At 51.5% G+C, this 18,009-nt stretch overlaps 1 protein-coding gene across 2 annotated transcripts in view; it reads left to right on the top strand.

Annotated features, from left to right (window-relative positions):
- znf831 (zinc finger protein 831) overlaps positions 1-18,009 on the top strand; it is a 106,972-nt gene that overhangs the window by 72,674 nt on the left and 16,289 nt on the right. For both annotated transcript variants that reach the window (XM_045691999.2, XM_045692000.2), the window contains one exon: positions 2,918-10,601. In XM_045691999.2, coding sequence (XP_045547955.2) covers positions 2,966-10,601 — 7,636 coding nt within the window. In that variant the 5' untranslated portion in view covers positions 2,918-2,965. The remainder of the gene's footprint in view (positions 1-2,917; positions 10,602-18,009) is intronic.

The raw sequence follows: 18,009 nt of genomic DNA, 5'->3' as shown, positions 1-18,009 counted from the left end.
TGGTGGATGGGACTACCAGCTCTCTGTAACCTAGAGGGCAACCAGTGGGTCCATCTCCTCTATACCACCTGGTAGTGTGGTGGATGGGACTACCAGCTCTCTGTAACCTAGAGGGCAACCAGTGGGTCCGTCTCCTCTATACCACCTGGTAGTGTGGTGGATGGGACTACCAGCTCTCTGTAACCTAGAGGACAACCAGTGGGTCCATCTCCTCTATACCACCTGGTAGTGTGGTGGATGGAACTACCAGCTCTCTGTAACCTAGAGGGCAACCAGTGGGTCCATCTCCTCCATACCATGTTTCTTGTAGGATGACAATGTCTGTATTTAAGATTTCTTTGAAGTCCAGGTTCCTGCTCTTTAGTCCAAAGGCAGATGACCTCAGGCCTTGGATATTCCAGGATGAAATGGTGAAGGCTTTGTGTTCCATAAAGTTTCCAATGTTGTTGGCCGTGTGGTTTGGCCTCGGGCCAGTAAGTGTGAGCAGAGCCTGCTGAGCATCTGATACATTCCATTGGCTTGGGCTAGTGTAAGAGTGGAGGTTGGGCCTGTTTGCTTGCTTACGGCCTGGGCGTATGTGTGACTTCCATGTTTATGCCCTCTTTGTGGGAGTGGGGGGGCTTGGGGTGGGCAGGAGGGGCATAGGTCTGATCTGAGGGGGCCTAAATGGGGTGTGGGCATGGTTGACTTGGGGGGGGTGTTGATTGGTTGAGGTGGGGGCGTGGATGTGTCTGGTGGTGTTGTGGTCTGGATGTAGGTCCTCTATGTGTAGGTCCGGGGGGGGGGGGGGGGGGGTCCTGCAGGTCCGGGGGGGGGGGTCCTGTAGGTCCAGAGGGGGTCCCGCAAGTCTGGGCGGGGAGTCTATTGGTCTGTTGGTCCTGTGTGAAGTGTTGGGGCTGCGTTTGAGGGCGATGTCCTTTAGAGTCCGGGCGAAGGTGGGCACTGCTGCCTTGTATAGGTGGACCTGGTCGAAAAGGCTGTTCAAGTCCAAGGTAGAGTGGAGGGCCAGGTAAACATTTGGTTTTGAGGCACAGTCACAGGAAATACTTGCATTTACCCGCTGTATGGTAGCAGGGTGGAAGTCTTTATGTGGTAGCAGGGTGGAGATAACCACTGGTGCGTTGGGGAATGTAGAAGAAGCTTTTTCAATCACTCCCTTCAGTGCTGTGGCCACCGTTTCCTGCTGGGCTCTCAGGTCGTTGGTGCCTGTGTGTATTATTATGTGGCTGGGTGACCCTAGTCGGTCCTCAGACAGAAGGTCTAGGGTGCTGGGTGAAGCCAGTTGGTCCTCAGACAGAAGGACTAGGGCGCTGGGTGACCCTAGTTGGTCCTCAGACAGAAGGTCTAGGGCGCTGGGTGACCCTAGTTGGTCCTCAGACAGAAGGTCTAGGGCGCGCTGGGTGAACCTAGTTGGTCCTCAGACAGAAGGTCTAGGGCGCGCTGGGTGAACCTAGTTGGTCCTCAGACAGAAGGTCTAGGGGGCGCTGGGTGAACCTAGTTGTTCCTCAGACAGAAGGTCTAGGGCGCTGGGTGACCCTAGTTGGTCCTCAGACAGAAGGTCTAGGGTGCTGGGTGAACCTAGTTGTTCCTCAGACAGAAGGTCTAGGGTGCGCTGGGTGAACCTAGTTGGTCCTCAGACAGAAGGTCTAGGGAACGCTGGTGAACCTAGTTGGTCCTCAGACAGAAGGTCTAGGGTGCGCTGGGTGACCCTAGTTGGTCCTCAGACAGAAGGTCTAGGGCACGCTGGGTGAACCTAGTTGGTCCTCAGACAGAAGGTCTAGGGCGCTGGGTGAACCTAGTTGGTCCTCAGACAGAAGGTCTAGGGTGCGCTGGGTGAACCTAGTTGGTCCTCAGACAGCAGGTCAGGGGCGCGCTGGGTGAACCTAGTTGGTCCTCAGACAGCAGGTCAGGGGCGCGCTGGGTGAACCTAGTTGGTCCTCAGACAGAAGGTCTAGGGCACGCTGGGTGACCCTAGTTGGTCCTCAGACAGAAGGTCTAGGGCGCTGGGTGTTTGGGCACCAGAGTTTAGACACTTGTATATATTTCCAGTTTGAGTCCATAAGGAGTACAATCTGTGTCTTGTGTATGTCCTCACACTCTCCTCCATCCCCCCTCTCCCTCTCCTCCATCCACCTCTCCCTCTCCTCCATCCCCCTCACCCTCTCCTCCATCCCCCCTCACCCTCTCCTCCATCCCCCTCACCCTCTCCTCCATCCCCCCCCTCCCCCACCCCCCTCCCCTCCCCTCCCTCCATCCCCCTCACCCTCTCCTCCATCCCCCTCACCCTCTCTCCTCCATCCCCCTCACCCTCTCCTCCAGCAGTCTGATCCTCTCCTCTAGTGCCCCTCCCCTGTCCTGCTCCCCCCTCCCCTCTCCCTCTCCTCCTCGCCCTCCCCTCTCCTCCTCCCCCTCCCTTCTCTCCTGCTCCCCCTCCCCTCTCCTCCATCCCCTCTCCCTCTCCTCCATCCCCCTCTCCCTCTCCTCCATTCTCCTCTCCCTCTCCTCCTGCGTCTGCTCCTCTCCTCTCGTGCTCTGCTCTCATCTCTCTCTCTCTCTCATCTCTCTCTCTCTCTCTCTGCTCTGCTCTGCTCTGCATGTGATTTCATCTCCATTCATCTGTATTTTCCACACCACTCTCTTCAGAAAATTATGTCCCCTTTAATCGTCGACATTTGTAAGCTAGCAGCTAGCCAGTTGCAGCACTCCTTTTTCAGACACCTTAGAGTTGATCCTGGTTAGCCGATTTATCTTGTTATCCTGGCTGCTGCGATTATGGACAGCACGAGTGTAGTTATTCTAAGACGCTGGTTAGTCGGTCAGCCAGCCAACCAGTAAAGCCAGTTATTCTGTGATCTTGGTAATCACCAATAGAATGCTGAGTAGATCCTGTGATCCTGAAAACTGTTTCTTTTTCCAGGTAATTAAACGACAGACCTTGTGTCGGAACATTGGCAGCGCTGTTACCATGGAGACTGGCAAGCGAGGCTCGGTGAATGTGATAGGGCCTGGCAGCGGCTCCGTCTCAGAGCAGAGAGAGAACAGCATCAACAACAGCATGCCACTCCGGGCTCCTCTAACCACCTTGTTCCTTCACACAGTGCCAGGCTTTTCTTCACACCACCAGGCTCAGCCAGCTGCCTCCTTGGACTCCACGGCCCTCCGTCTGTCCATCCCTCAGCAGGGTTCCACAGACTCCCTTCCCTTCCTGACTCTCCACCTACCAGCCAGGCTGCAGCTGCACCAGCAGGCCCCACAATCAGGCCTGGGGCCGCATGTGTCCCTGAGGGCCTCTGTGTCTGCGGCCAGACCCTCGAGGTCCGCTGGGAAGCACCTTTGTCCTCACTGCGGCCGGGACTGCATGAAACCCAGTGTCCTGGAGAAGCACCTGCGGTGCCACACCGGGGAACGGCCCTACCCATGCACCACCTGCGGCATTTCTTTCAAAACCCAGAGCAACCTCTACAAGCACCGCCGCACACAGGCCCACGCACGCCTCGACTCCGGCTCAGGGCAGAGGTCGCTCGGATCTCTGGGCAGTCTACAAGGTCACTCATCCCTGGGATCGATGGACAGTCTGCAGGGACACCAAGCCAGTCTGCAAGGTCACTCATCCCTGGGATCGATGGACAGTCCGGGCAGTCTACAGGGCCATTCCTCAGTGAGCAGTCTGGGCAGTCTACAGGGCCATTCCTCAGTGAGCAGTCTGGGCAGTCTACAGGGCCATTCCTCAGTGAGCAGTCTGGGCAGTCTACAGGGCCATTCCTCAGTGAGCAGTCTGGGCAGTCTACAGGGCCATTCCTCAGTGAGCAGTCTGGACAGTCTACAGGGCCATTCCTCAGTGAGCAGTCTGGGCAGTCTACAGGGCCATTCCTCAGTGAGCAGTCTGGGCAGTCTACAGGGCCATTCCTCAGTGAGCAGTCTGGGCAGTCTACAGGGCCATTCCTCAGTGAGCAGTCTGGGCAGTCTACAGGGCCATTCCTCAGTGAGCAGCTTGGACAGTCTACAGGGCCATTCCTCAGTGAGCAGCTTGGACAGTCTACAGGGCCATTCCTCAGTGAGCAGCTTGGACAGTCTACAGGGCTATTCTTCCCTGGGCAGTCAGGACAGTCTGCAGGGACATCGTCTGCAAGGTCACCAGGACAGTCTATTCAGTTTACATGGTTCCAGGGATGCCCTCACCTCCAGCCCCTCTCTAGATACCCTCAGCCAGGACCCAGGCAGTCTGGAGAATGGCAGCTCTCTCTCTGCTACCACCACCACCCTCTCCCCCAGCCCTGGCCAGAGGAGTGGGACAGAAGCAGGTAGAGACACAGACACAGGCTGGGCCCTGCAGCAGGCTGGGTTAGAGGGTCTCCTCCTGGCTGCTGGGAACCAGAGTTTAGAGTTATCCAAGAGGAGGAGAGAAGCGGAGGATACGAGGGATGAACGGAGAGAGAGCAGGAAGGATAAAGATAGAGAGAAGTCAGTGTTGACCCTGTCCCGCCACCTCCCGCTGCGGAGACAGCAGGCTGCCATCTTGTCTCAGTGGGAGGGTTCTCTGGCTAGGGGGATGGCCCAGAACCAAGACAACTTCCTGTCTAGAGGGAAGTCCCAGAGCCACGACAGCACAGACTCCGGCTATAGCGAGACCTCCAGCCCTGGGTCTGGACCCCACAACCCTGGGTCTGGACCACACAACCACAGCCCTGGGTCTGGACCACACAACCCTGGGTCTGGACCACACAACCACAGCCCTGGGTCTGGACCACACAACCACAGCCCTGGGTCTGGACCACACAACCACAGCCCTGGGTCTGGACCACACAACCACAACCCTGGGTCTGGACCACACAACCACAGCCCTGGGTCTGGACCACACAACCACAGCCCTGGGTCTGGACCACACAACCACAGCCCTGGGTCTGGACCACACAACCACAACCCTGGGTCTGGACCACACAACCACAGCCCTGGGTATGGACCACACAACCACAGCCCTGGGCCTGGACCACATAACCACAGCCCTGGGTCTGGACCACACAACCACAACCCTGGGTCTGGACCACACAACCACAGCCCTGGGTCTGGACCACACAACCACAGCCCTGGGTCTGGACCACACAACCACAACCCTGGGTCTGGACCACACAACCACAGCCCTGGGTCTGGACCACACAACCACAGCCCTGGGTATGGACCACACAACTACAGCCCTGGGTCTGGACCACACAACCACAGCCCTGGGCCTGGACCACACAACCACAACCCTGGGTCTGGACCACACAACCACAGCCCTGGGTATGGACCACACAACCACAGCCCTGGGCCTGGACCACACAACCACAGCCCTGGGTCTGGACCACACAACCACAGCCCTGGGTCTGGACCACACAACCACAGCATGGAGTCAGTGGCAGAGTCTATTATGGAGATACACGACCAGCCGGACACTTTCCACAGACAGCCTGATCAAACTAACACCACACAGCTAAACGCCACACATACACTCACACAGCCTTCACACACACCCACACAGCTAAACGCCACACACACACCCACACAGCCAAAACTCACAGTGTCTCAGCCCAGGAGCACAGTTTCAGTCCTGGCCCAGCAGAGTCTTGAAGAGAGAATCTCCAAGCTGATCTCAGAGAATGATGCCGTGGTGGAGGACAAACACCTGAACACAGTCCGACCCAGGAAGACCCTCCTGTCTAAACAGGGCAGCATTGACCTGCCAATGCCCTACACCTACAAAGATTCCTTCCACTTCGATATGAAGACCAGCAACAGGCCTCCTACAACCAGCGCTGGGATGGCCTGGCAGAGAGGGGATAGGGGAGGAGGGTGGCCAGGTCTGTATAGTTCGGTACATACCCAGACCTCCACCAGCCTGGAGCAGGGGCATCATGCCCCCCTGACCCGCAGTAGCTCCCTGCCCCACAGTGTGGGTCTTCAGGGTACAGACAGAGCCAGCTCAGCCTCTCCTCACAACCCCCATCCTCACCAAAGAGACTGGCTACACCTGGGCCGTAAGGGCAGCTCTGGACTACTTTACCCAGTAGGCTTTGCCACCAAGTCTGTGGACCATCGTGCATCAGGCCACCGCATGCTGGTCAGACAGGCGGCCGTGGACAATCTCCCGACGGACGGACCGTTGACGTTAGCAGCAGGCGACAATGTCATTCCCTGCGGTCTTGGCTCGGACGGAGACGTAGGCGCGGATGGAGAGCTGAGTAGAAAGAGTCGTAGGAAGAAGTCCCAGAAGTTTGCCTACAGTAAGTGGTACAAGTATGGAGGAGGAGGAGGAGGGACGTTCACAAAGCTCTACAGCCCAGAGAAGGTAGCTGATCCGGGTGTGTTGAAGACTAAAAGGTCGTTAGCTGGTCTGGAGCCAGAGAGGGTCCTGGGGGTTCAGAGAGGCCCAGATCTGGTGACATCACACGTCTCAAGTAGTGCCACTGTGTGTCTTCCATCCTGCCTCCAAGACAACCTTTCACCTGTCAATCATGTCCACTCATATCAAACACCTAGTCATCTCCATACCGCACCCACTTCCTGTCTCACACCCAGTCATCTCCATGCCGCACCCACTTCCTGTCTCACACCCAGTCATCTCCATGCCGCACCCACTTCCTGTCTCACACCCAGTCATCTCCATAACACACCCACTTCCTGTCTCACACCCAGTCATCTCCATAACACGCCCACTTCCTGTCTCACACCCAGTCATCTCCATACCGCACCCACTTCCTGTCTCACACCCAGTCATCTCCATACCGCACCCACTTCCTGTCTCACACCCAGTCATCTCCATGCCGCACCCACTTCCTCTCTCACACCCAGTCATCTCCATAACATGCCCACTTCCTGTCTCACACCCAGTCATCTCCATAACACACCCACTTCCTGTCTCACACCCAGTCATCTCCATACCCCACCCACTTCCTGTCTCACACCCAGTCATCTCCATACCCCACCCACTTCCTGTCTCACACCCAGTCATCTCCATACCACACCCACTTCCTGTCTCACACCCAGTCATCTCCATGCCGCACCCACTTCCTCTCTCAAACATCCCCTCCAGAGAACCCAGTCAGTCTCAAAAGAAGCGTTTTCTAACAGGACTGACTGTGTGTCTCAACGATGTGGAAGCCATGTTCCCTCAGAGAGGAAGAAGCAGAAAATTGAGAATAACGTTTGTCTTCTGGAGAGAGGAGGAGGAGGAGGAGGCCTAAACAGCAGCATTAAACTGAACCAACTCTCATCCTCAGTCAGAGGTGGGATAGCCAAGCCCTTCTCCTCCTCGTCCTCCTCGGATTCAGCCAAGACCAGTTTCCTCCCCAAGTACCAGTTAATGATTCCTACAGACTCAGGGCCTACGGGCCTCACCCCAACACAACCTACGGGCCTCACCCCAACACAACCTACGGGCTTCACCCCAACACAACCTACGGGCCTCACCACAACACAACCTACGGGCCTCACCCCAACACAACCTACGGGCCTCACCCCAACACAACCTACGGGCCTCACCCCAACACAACCTACGGGCCTCACTCCAACACAAGCTAGAGGCCCTGTCAGTGTTTCATCAGTCACAGGCTTAGGACAGGCTCAGCGCAGGTCTGCTACACCTGTTTCTGTTCAGAGTCAACATGCCAAACCATCCATAGCATCGGTTCAAAGCCGGTTTGCTACCATCACAGCCACAGCGGAGAAGCAATCTGCCACACCACCCACAGCCTCAGTACAGAGCATGCCCTGGAAACCATCAGTATATGGTCAATGTGTTACACTCAACACCACTTCCACAACAACCCTCCACCCTGCTCTCACAGTAGCAGACCATGTCAACCCTCTAACCGATGTTACTGCAGAGGTCAACCCAGAGGTCAACCCTCTAACCGATGTTACTGCAGAGGTCAACCCTCTAACTGATGTTACTGCAGAGGTCAACCCAGAGGTCAACCCTCTAACCGATGTTACTGCAGAGGTCAACCCAGAGGTCAACCCAGAGGTCAACCCTCTAACCGATGTTACTGCAGAGGTCAACCCTTCGTGCCATACGATAGCAGCTTTAGCATGCCATGCCATTCCATTCACTGAAACCCAGTCGTCCCCATACCATACATCCATAGCATACCCTGCTATACCGTTCACTGTTAGTCACAGCGGGCAGTCAGAGGGTCAGAAAGTGTTCCATGTGAGGACAGCGGACCTCCACATCTGTCTCCAGCTCATCTCAGACGAACAGCTGGCGCTCATAGAGCCTCAGATAGAACGGCAGGATATGACATCGGAGCCTCAGACGGAACGGCAGGATATGACATCAGAGACAGGGCCTTCTCATGGTCGCGTCCACGGAGCGATGGATCCAGGAGGAACCACAACGATAAAGGAAGCACTCCAAACCAGTTCATGTATTCTACCTGATGCTGAAACACAGGAGGGGGCAGTAAAGGATGTGACACAGGAAGTCACTGAACCTATGCACCCAGTAGAACCTTCTTCAACACAACATGAGAACAACAGAGGTTTCTCTGGCGATGAAGAGTGGCAGCATTCAGAAGCAGTATGTTGTCATGACCAGGAGCATCGCTCAACAGACACCCTCTCTAGTCCTGGAGCTCCTCTTACTCAGACTGACAGATCAGAGAGGATGGAAGCTGATCCTCTAACCAACACAGAGCAGCAACTGTCTCGTAATGATCCACCTGACCCAGGACTATTTCCTCAGAACCACCCAGACTCCGTCCTAGAGACTCCAGGACTATTTCCTCAGAACCACCCAGACTCCGTCCAGGAGACTCCAGGACTATCTCCCCAGAACCACCCAGACTCCGTCCAGGAGACTCCAGGACTATTTCCTCAGAACCACCCAGACTCCGTCCAGGAGACTCCAGGACTATCTCCTCAGAACCACCCAGACACCAACACCGTCCAGGAGACTCCAGGACTATTTCCCCAGAACCACCCAGACTCCGTCCAGGAGACTCCAGGACTATTTCCCCAGAACCACCCAGACTCCGTCCTAGAGACTCCAGGACTATTTCCCCAGAACCACCCAGACTCCGTCCTAGAGACTCCAGGACTATTTCCTCAGAACCACCCAGACTCCGTCCTAGAGACTCCAGGACTATTTCCTCAGAACCACCTAGACTCCAACACCAACCTAGAGACTCCAGGACTATTTCCCCAGAACCACCCAGACACCGTCCAGGAGACTCCAGGACTATCTCCCCAGAACCACCCAGACACCGTCCAGGAGACTCCAGGACTATCTCCCCAGAACCACCCAGACACCGTCCAGGAGACTCCAGGACTATTTCCCCAGAACCACCCAGACTCCGTCCTAGAGACTCCAGGACTATATCCTCAGAACCACCCAGACTCTGTCAACATGACTCCAGCTCTGCCTCACAACCTGGTTGCCCAGTCTAGAACTCTCCAGAACCACCCAGACACCAACACGGTCACAATGCTTCTTCAGAACCACATAGACACTGGCAACGTGGCTCCAGTGAGTCTATCTCTGCCTCAGAACCACACCCCCCTGGCTCCACTGAGTCTATCGCTGCCTCCATTTCTCCCTCCGAGGACACCAGGCGGTGCAGCTTCTGCCTCTCTGGGAGGTGTGGAACCAGCCAGGAGTCTGACAGACAGAGGAGAAGAACAAGGCCTTCCTCTGCACCTCCTCCTTTCTTCAGACAGGACAGTCAGTGAAGTAGTCAGCCCCTCTCATCGGGGCTGGTCTGAACAGGGCGTCAGTGAAGTAGTCAGCCCCCTGGTCTGTACTGGACTGCTAGCTGGGGAACCCAACTCAGCTGGACCGCCGGTCTGTACTGGACTGCTAGCTGGAGAACCCAACTCAGCTGGACCGCCGGTCTGTACTGGACTGCTAGCTGGGGAACCCAACTCAGCTGGACCGCCGGTCTGTACTGGACTGCTAGCTGGGGAACCCAACTCAGCTGGACCGCCGGTCTGTACTGGACTGCTAGCTGGAGAACCCAACTCAGCTGGACCGCTGGTCTGTACTGGACTGCTAGCTGGGGAACCCAACTCAGCTGGACCGCCGGTCTGTACTGGACTGCTAGCTGGAGAACCCATCTCAGCTGGACCGCCGGTCTGTACTGGACTGCTAGCTGGAGAACCCAACTCAGCTGGACCGCCGGTCTGTACTGGACTGCTAGCTGGAGAACCCAACTCAGCTGGACCGCCGGTCTGTACTGGACTGCTAGCTGGAGAACCCAACTCAGCTGGATCGCCGGTCTGTACTGGACTGCTAGCTGGAGAACCCATCTCAGCTGGACCGCCGGTCTGTACTGGACTGCTAGCTGGAGAACCCAACTCCGCTGGACCGCCGGTCTGTACTGGACTGCTAGCTGGAGAACCCAACTCAGCTGGACCGCCGGTCTGTACTGGACTGCTAGCTGGAGAACCCAACTCAGCTGGACCGCTGGTCTGTACTGGACTGCTAGCTGGTGAACCCATCTCAGCTGGACCGCCGGTCTGTACTGGACTGCTAGCTGGGGAACCCAACTCAGCTGGACCGCCGGTCTGTACTGGACTGCTAGCTGGAGAACCCAACTCACCTGCAGTCAACCACAGCTTCACAGCAGGTAGGAACACCTCATATTCATTTCTATGTTCTAATATAACACTGATTCTTGGTCAAGTTAAAATATTCATTTTGTAAATGTTCAAAATGTAATATTATTGTCAATACTATTGTGAACTGTAAAGACGTTTCTGAAATCTTTGTTTGCTCCACAAGGTGTCAGTAAGTGGTTCCTTTGAGATCCTCTCTAGATGTTATCACATGTTCTCAGATGTAAAAAGGTCTCATCAGCGTCAACAAAACACAACCATGTTAAAGTAAAAACCCAACTCATATAAAACCTTTTTTAGTTTTGGATAAATGTTTTACCTTCTGTAAGTTTAAGAAAAATGTCCATGTGCCTTGTCATTCCATTGCCAAAAACCCACATTTCTTTAAGATATTGTCTAATCGCTCTCCCTCATGATGACGGAGGATAATGAAAGTTTACAGAAGTAGGAAGTAATGGTAGACCTACCAATTAGTTGAAGTGATTTTACTGATATACATTTGTTTATTCATTATTAAATAATTAAAACTTGTAATTCCATTACCAAATTGGAAACAGAATTACCAAACAATCTGCAGCAGAATCACTGCAACTGAATTGGCTACAACAGGAAATCACAGTAGTCGCTAACCACAGCTGGGTTACCTGTTACTGTCCTCTCTTCCACTGTTATGTTCAGCTCATAGTGTCTCCTGTTACTATACATGGAATAAACAAACATACAGTCAATAATACAGTAGAAAAATCTATATACAGTGTGTGCAAATGGAGTAAGGAGGTAAGGCGAGAGCATACAGGTTGCAGTGGTGGGTAGTATGTGGGACTTTGGTGATAAAACGGATGGCACTGTGATAGACTGCATCCAATTTGCTGAGTAAAGTGTTGGAGGCTATTTTGTAAATGACATCGCCGAAGTCGAGGATCGGTAGGATGGTCAGTTTTACGAGGGTATGTTTGGCAGCATGAGTGAATGATGCTTTGTTGCGAAATAGGAAGCCGATTCTAGATTTAATTTGGATTGGAGATGCTTAATATGAGTCTGAAAGGAGAGATTTCAGTTTAGCCAGACACCTAGGTATTTGTAGTTGTCCACATATTCTAAGTCAGAACCGTCCAGAGTAGTGATGCTAGTCTGGCGGGAGGGTGCGGGCAGCGATCGGTTGAAGAGCATGCACTTAGTTTTACTAGCGTTTAAGAGCAGTTGGAGGCCACGGAAGGAGTGTTGTATGGCATTGAAGCTCATCTGGAGGTTTGTTACCACAGTGTCCAAAGAAGGGCCAGAAGTATACAGAATTGTGTCGTCTGCGTAGAGGTGGATCAGAGACTCACCAGCAGCAAGAGCGACATCATTGATGTATACAGAGAAAAGAGTCGGCCCGAGAATTGAACCCTGTGGCACCCCCATAGAGACTGCCAGAGGTTCGGACAACAGGCCCTCCGATTTGACACACTGAACTCTGTCTGAGAAGTAGTTGGTGAACCAGGCGAGGCAGTCATTTGAGAAACCAAGGCTGTTGAGTCTGCTGATAAGAATACAGTGATTGACAGAGTCGAAAGCCTTGACCAGATTGCATAGCGAGAAGGTACGGTGGGATTTGAAATGGTCGGTGAGCTGTTTGTTAACTTGGCTTTCGACGACCGTAGAAAGGCAGGGTAGGATAGATATAGGTCTGTAACAGTTTGGGTCTAGAGTGTCCCCCCCTTTGAAGAGGGGTATGACCGCGGCAGCTTTCCAATCTTTTTAAGAGAGGTTGAACAGACTAGTAATAGGGGTTGCAACAATTTCGGCAGATAATTTTAGAAAGAGAGGGTCCAGATTGTCTAACCCAGCTGATTTGTAGGGGTCCAGGTTTTGCAGCTCTTTCAGAACATCAGCTGTCTGGATTTGGGTGAAGGAGAAGCTGGGGAGGCTTTGGCAAGTAGCTGCGGGGGTGCGGAGCTGTTGGCCGGGGTAGGGGTAGCCAGGAGGAAAGCATGGCCAGCCATAGAGAAATGCTTATTGAAATTCTCAATTATCGTGGATAATCGTTTTTCCTAGCCACAGTGCAGTGGGCAGCTGGGAGGAGGTGCTCTTATTCAAATCAAATCAAATGTATTTTTATATAGCCCTTCGTACATCAGCTGATATTCTCAAAGTGCTGTACAGAAACCCAGCCTAAAACCCCAAACAGCAAGCAAAGCATGTGAAAGAAGCACGGTGGCTAGGAAAAACTCCCTAGGAAAAACTCCCTAGAAAGGCCAAAAACCTAGGAAGAAACCTAGAGAGGAACCAGGCTATGAGGAGTGGCCAGTCCTCTTCTGGCTGTGCAGGGTGGATATTATAACAGAACATAGTCAAGATGTTAAAATGTTAAAATGTTCATAAATGACCAGCATGGTCAAATAATAATAATCATAGTAGTTGTCGAGGGTGCAACAAGCACGTCCGGTGAACAGGTCAGGGTTCCATAGCCGCAGGCAGAACAGTTGAAACTGGAGCAGCAGCACGGCCAGGTGGACTGGGGACAGCAAGAAGTCATCATACCAGGTAGTCCTGAGGCATGGTCCTAGGGCTCAGGTACTCCGAGAGAAAGACAGAAAGATAGAAAGAGAGAATTAGAGAGAGCATATTTAAATACACACAGGACACCGGATAAGACAAGAGAAATACTCCAGATGTAACAGACTGACCCTAGCCCCCCGACACATAAACTACTGCAGCATAAATACTGGAGGCTGAGACAGGAGGGATCAGAAGACACTGTGGCCCCATCCGATAATACCCCCGGACAGGGCCAAACAGGCAGGATATAACCCCACCCACTTTGCCAAAGCACAGCCCCCACACCACTAGAGGGATGTCTCCAACCACCAACTTACCGTCCTAAGACAAGGCCGAGTATAGCCCACAACGATCTCCGCCATGGCACAACCCAAGGGGGGGGCGCCAACCCAGACAGGAAGACCACGTCAGTGACTCAACCCACTCAAGTGACGCACCCCTCCCATGGACGGCATGGAAGAACACCAGTAGGCCAGTGACTCAGCCCCTGTAAAAGGGTTAGAGGCAGAGAATGCCAGTGGAAAGAGGGGAACCGGCAAGGCAGAGACAGCAAGGGCGGTTCGTTGCTCCAGCCTTTCCGTTCACCTTCACGCTCCTGGGCCAGACTATACTTAATCATAGGACCTACTGAAGAGATAAGTCTTCAGTAAAGACTTAAAGGTTGAGACTGAGTCTGCGTCTCTCACATTGGTAGGCAGACCATTCCATAAAAATGGAGCTCTATAGGAGAAAGCCCTACCTCCAGCCGTTTGCTTAGAAATTCTAGGGACAATTAGGAGGCCTGCGTCTTGTGACCGTAGCGTACGTGTAGGTATGTAGGGCAGGACCAAATCGGAAAGATAAGTAGGAGCAAGCCCATGTAATGCTTTGTAGGTTAGCAGTAAAACCTTGAAATCAACCCTTGCCTTAACAGGAAGCCAGTGTAGGGAGGCTAGCACTGGAGTAATATGATCAAATTTTTGGGTTCTAGTCAGGATTCTAGCAGCCGTATTTAGCACTAACTGAAGTTTATTTAGTGCTTTATCCGGGTAGCCGGAAAGTAGAGCATTGCAGTAGTCCAGCCTAGAAGTAACAAAAGCATGGATTAATTTTTCTGCGTCATTTTTGGACAGAAAATTTCTGATTTTTGCAATGTTACGTAGATGGAAAAAAGCTGTCCTTGAAACAGTCTTGATATGTTCTTCAAAAGAGAGATCAGGGTCCAGAGTAACGCCGAGGTCCTTCACAGTTTTATTTGAGACGACTGTACAACCATCCAGATTAATTGTCAGATTCAACAGAAGATCTCTTTGTTTCTTGGGACCTAGAACAAGCATCTCTGTTTTGTCCGAGTTTAAAAGTAGAAAGTTTGCAGCCATCCACTTCTTTATGTCTGAAACACAGGCTTCTAGTGAGGGCAATTTTGGGGCTTCACCATGTTTCATTGAAATGTACAGCTGTGTGTCGTCCGCATAGCAGTGAAATTTAACATTATGTTTTCGTATGACATCCCCAAGAGGTAAAACATATAGTGAAAACAATAGTGGTCCTAAAACGGAACCTTGAGGAACACCGAAATTTACAATTGATTTGTCAGAAGACAAACCATTCACAGAGACAAACTGATATCTTTCCGACAGATAAGATCTAAACCAGGCCAGAACTTGTCCATGTAGACCAATTTGGGTTTCCAATCTCTCCAAAAGAATGTGGTGATCGATGGTATCAAAAGCAGCACTAAGATCTAGGAGCACGAGGACAGATGCAGAGCCTCGGTCTGACGTCATTAAAAGGTCATTTACCACCTTCACAAGTGCAGTCTCAGTGCTATGATGGGGTCTAAAACCAGACTGAAGCGTTTCGTATACATTGTTTGTCTTCAGGAAGGCAGTGAGTTGCTGTGCAACAGCTTTTTCAAATTTTTTTGAGAGGAATGGAAGATTCGATATAGGCCGATAGTTTTTTATAATTTCTGGATCAAGATTCGGCTTTTTCAAGAGAGGCTTTATTACTGCCACTTTTAGTGAGCTTGGTACACATCCGGTGGATAGAGAGCCGTTTATTATGTTCAACATAGGAGGGCCAAGCACAGGAAGCAGCTCTTTCAGTAGTTTAGTTGGAATAGGGTCCAGTATGCAGCTTGAGGGTTTGGAGGCCATGATTATTTTCATCATTGCGTCAAGAGATATAGTACTAAAACACTTTAGTATCTCCCTTGATCCTAGGTCCTGGCAGAGTTGTGTAGACTCAGGACAATGGAGCTTTGGAGGAATACCCAGATTTAAAGAGGAGTCTGTAATTTGCTTTCTAATGATCATGATCTTTTCCTCAAAGAAGTTCATAAATGTATTACTGCTGAAGTGAAAGCCATCCTCCATTTGCGAAGGCTGCTTTTTAGTTAGCTTTGCGACAGTATCAAAAATAAATTATTTTCCTCAATTAAGTTGGAAAAATAGGATGATCGAGCAGCAGTGAGGGCTCTTCGATACTGCACGGTACTGTCCTTCCAAGCTAGTCGGAAGACCTCCAGTTTGGTGCGGCGCCATTTCAGTTCCAATTTTCTGGAAGCTTGCTTCAGAGCTCGTGTATTTTCTGTATACCAGGGAGCTAGTTTCTTATGACAGATGTTTTTAGTTTTTAGGGGTGCAACTGCATCTAGGGTATTGCGCAAGGTTAAATTGAGTTCCTCGGTTAGGTGGTTAACTGATTTTTGTCCTCTGACGTCCTTGGGTAGGCAGAGGCAGTCTGGAAGGGCATCAAGGAATCTTTGGGTTGTCTGAGAATTTATAGCACGACTTTTAATGCTCCTTGGTTGGGGTCTGAGCAGATTATTTGTTGCAATTGCAAACGTAATAAAATGGTGGTCCGATAGTCCAGGATTATGAGGAAAAACATTTAGATCCACAACATTTATTCCATGGGACAAAACTAGGTCCAGAGTATGACTGTGGCCAGAGACATGTTGGACAAAACCCACTGAGTCGATGATGGCTCCGAAAGCCTTTTGGAGTGGGTCTGTGGACTTTTCCATGTGAATGTTAAAGTCACCAAAAATTAGAATATTATCTGCTATGACTACAAGATCCGATAAGAATTCAGGGAACTCAGTGAGGAACACTGCATATGGCCCAGGAGGCCTGTAAACAGTAGCTATAAAAAGTGAGTGAGTAGGCTGCATAGATTTCATGACTAGAAGCTCAAAAGACGAAAACGTCATTGTTTTTTTTTGGTAAATTGAAATTTGCTATCGTAAATGTTAGCAACACCTCCGCCTTTGCCGGATGCACGGGGGGTATGGTCACTAGTGTAACCAGGGGGTGAGGCCTCATTTAACACAGTAAATTCATCAGGCTTAAGCCATGTTTCAGTCAGGCCAATCACATCAAGATTATTATCAGTGATTAGTTCATTGACTATAACTGCCTTGGAAGTGAGGGATCTAACATTAAGTAACCCAATTTTGAGATGTGAGGTATCACAATCTCTTTCAATAATGGCAGGAATGGAGGAGGTCTTTATACTAGTGAGATTGCTAAAGCGAACACCGCCATTTTTAATTTTGCCCAACCTAGATCGAGGCACAGACACCGTCTCAATGGGGAAAGCTGAGCTGACTACGCTGACTGTGCTAGTGGCAGACTCCACTAAGCTGGCAGGCTGGCTAACAGCCTGCTGCCTGGCCTGCACCCTATTTCATTGTGGAGCTAGAGGAGTTAGAGCCCTGTCTATGTTCGTAGATAAGATGAGAGCACCCCTCCAGCTAGGATGGAGTCCGTCACTCCTCAACAGGCCAGGCTTGGTCCTGTTTGTGGGTGAGTCCCAGAAAGAGGGCCAATTATCTACAAATTCTATCTTTTGGGAGGGGCAGAAAACAGTTTTCAACCAGCGATTGAGTTGTGAGACTCTGCTGTAGAGCTCATCACTCCCCCTAACTGGGAGGGGACCAGAGACAATTACTCGATGCCGACACATCTTTCTATCTGATTTACACGCTGAAGCTATGTTGCGCTTGGTGACCTCTGACTGTTTCATCCTAACATCGTTGGTGCCGACATGGATAACAATATCTCTATACTCTCTACACTCGCCAGTTTTAGCTTTAGCCAGCACCGTCTTTAGATTAGCCTTAACGTCAGTAGCCCTGCCCCCTGGTAAACAGTGTATGATCGCTGGATGATTAGTTTTAAGTCTAATACTGCGGGTAATGGAGTCGCCAATGACTAGGGTTTTCAATTTGTCAGAGCTAATGGTGGGAGCCGTCGGCGTCTCAGACCCCACAACGGGAGGAGTAGAGACCAGAGAAGTCTCGGCCTCCGACTCCGACTCGCTTAATGGGGAGAACCGGTTGAAAGTTTCTGTCGGCTGAATAAGCGACACCGGTTGAGCATTCCTACAGCGTTTCCCTCCAGAAGCCATGAGAAAGATGTCCGGCTGCGGGGACCGTGCGAGGGGGTTTATACTAACGTTACTATCTGTACTTACTGGTGGCACAGACGCTGTTTCCTCCTTTCCTACACTGAAATTACCCTTGCCTAACGATCGCGTCTGAAGCTGGGCTTGCAGCACAGCTATCCTTGCCGTAAGGCGATCGTTCTCCTGTATATTATAAGTACAACGACTGCAATTAGAAGGCATCATGTTAATGTTACTTAGCTTCGGCTGTTTGAAGTCCTGACGAACCATGTCCAGATAAAACGTCCGGGGTGAAAAAGTTGAATTAAAAAAGTTGAGTGAGGGAAAAAGTAAAAATATACGGTAATGAAAAAGTAAAAGGTAGCAAAGTAAGATCGGCAACAAAACGCACAGCAGCGTAAACAAGTCTGCAAGTTGTGACTTTACAGGACTAGTGGACTTTAGTGAACTTTTAGGAGTTTGTGGAAGTCCTTCGTCCAAAGTTTA

Source organism: Salmo salar, chromosome 12 (assembly GCF_965601325.2).
Source record: "Salmo salar chromosome 12, fSalSal1, whole genome shotgun sequence".
Classification (NCBI taxonomy): Eukaryota; Metazoa; Chordata; class Actinopteri; order Salmoniformes; family Salmonidae; genus Salmo; species Salmo salar.
The sequence above is the reverse complement of the archived record's forward strand: the minus strand, read 5'-3'. Positions and strand labels throughout refer to the sequence as shown.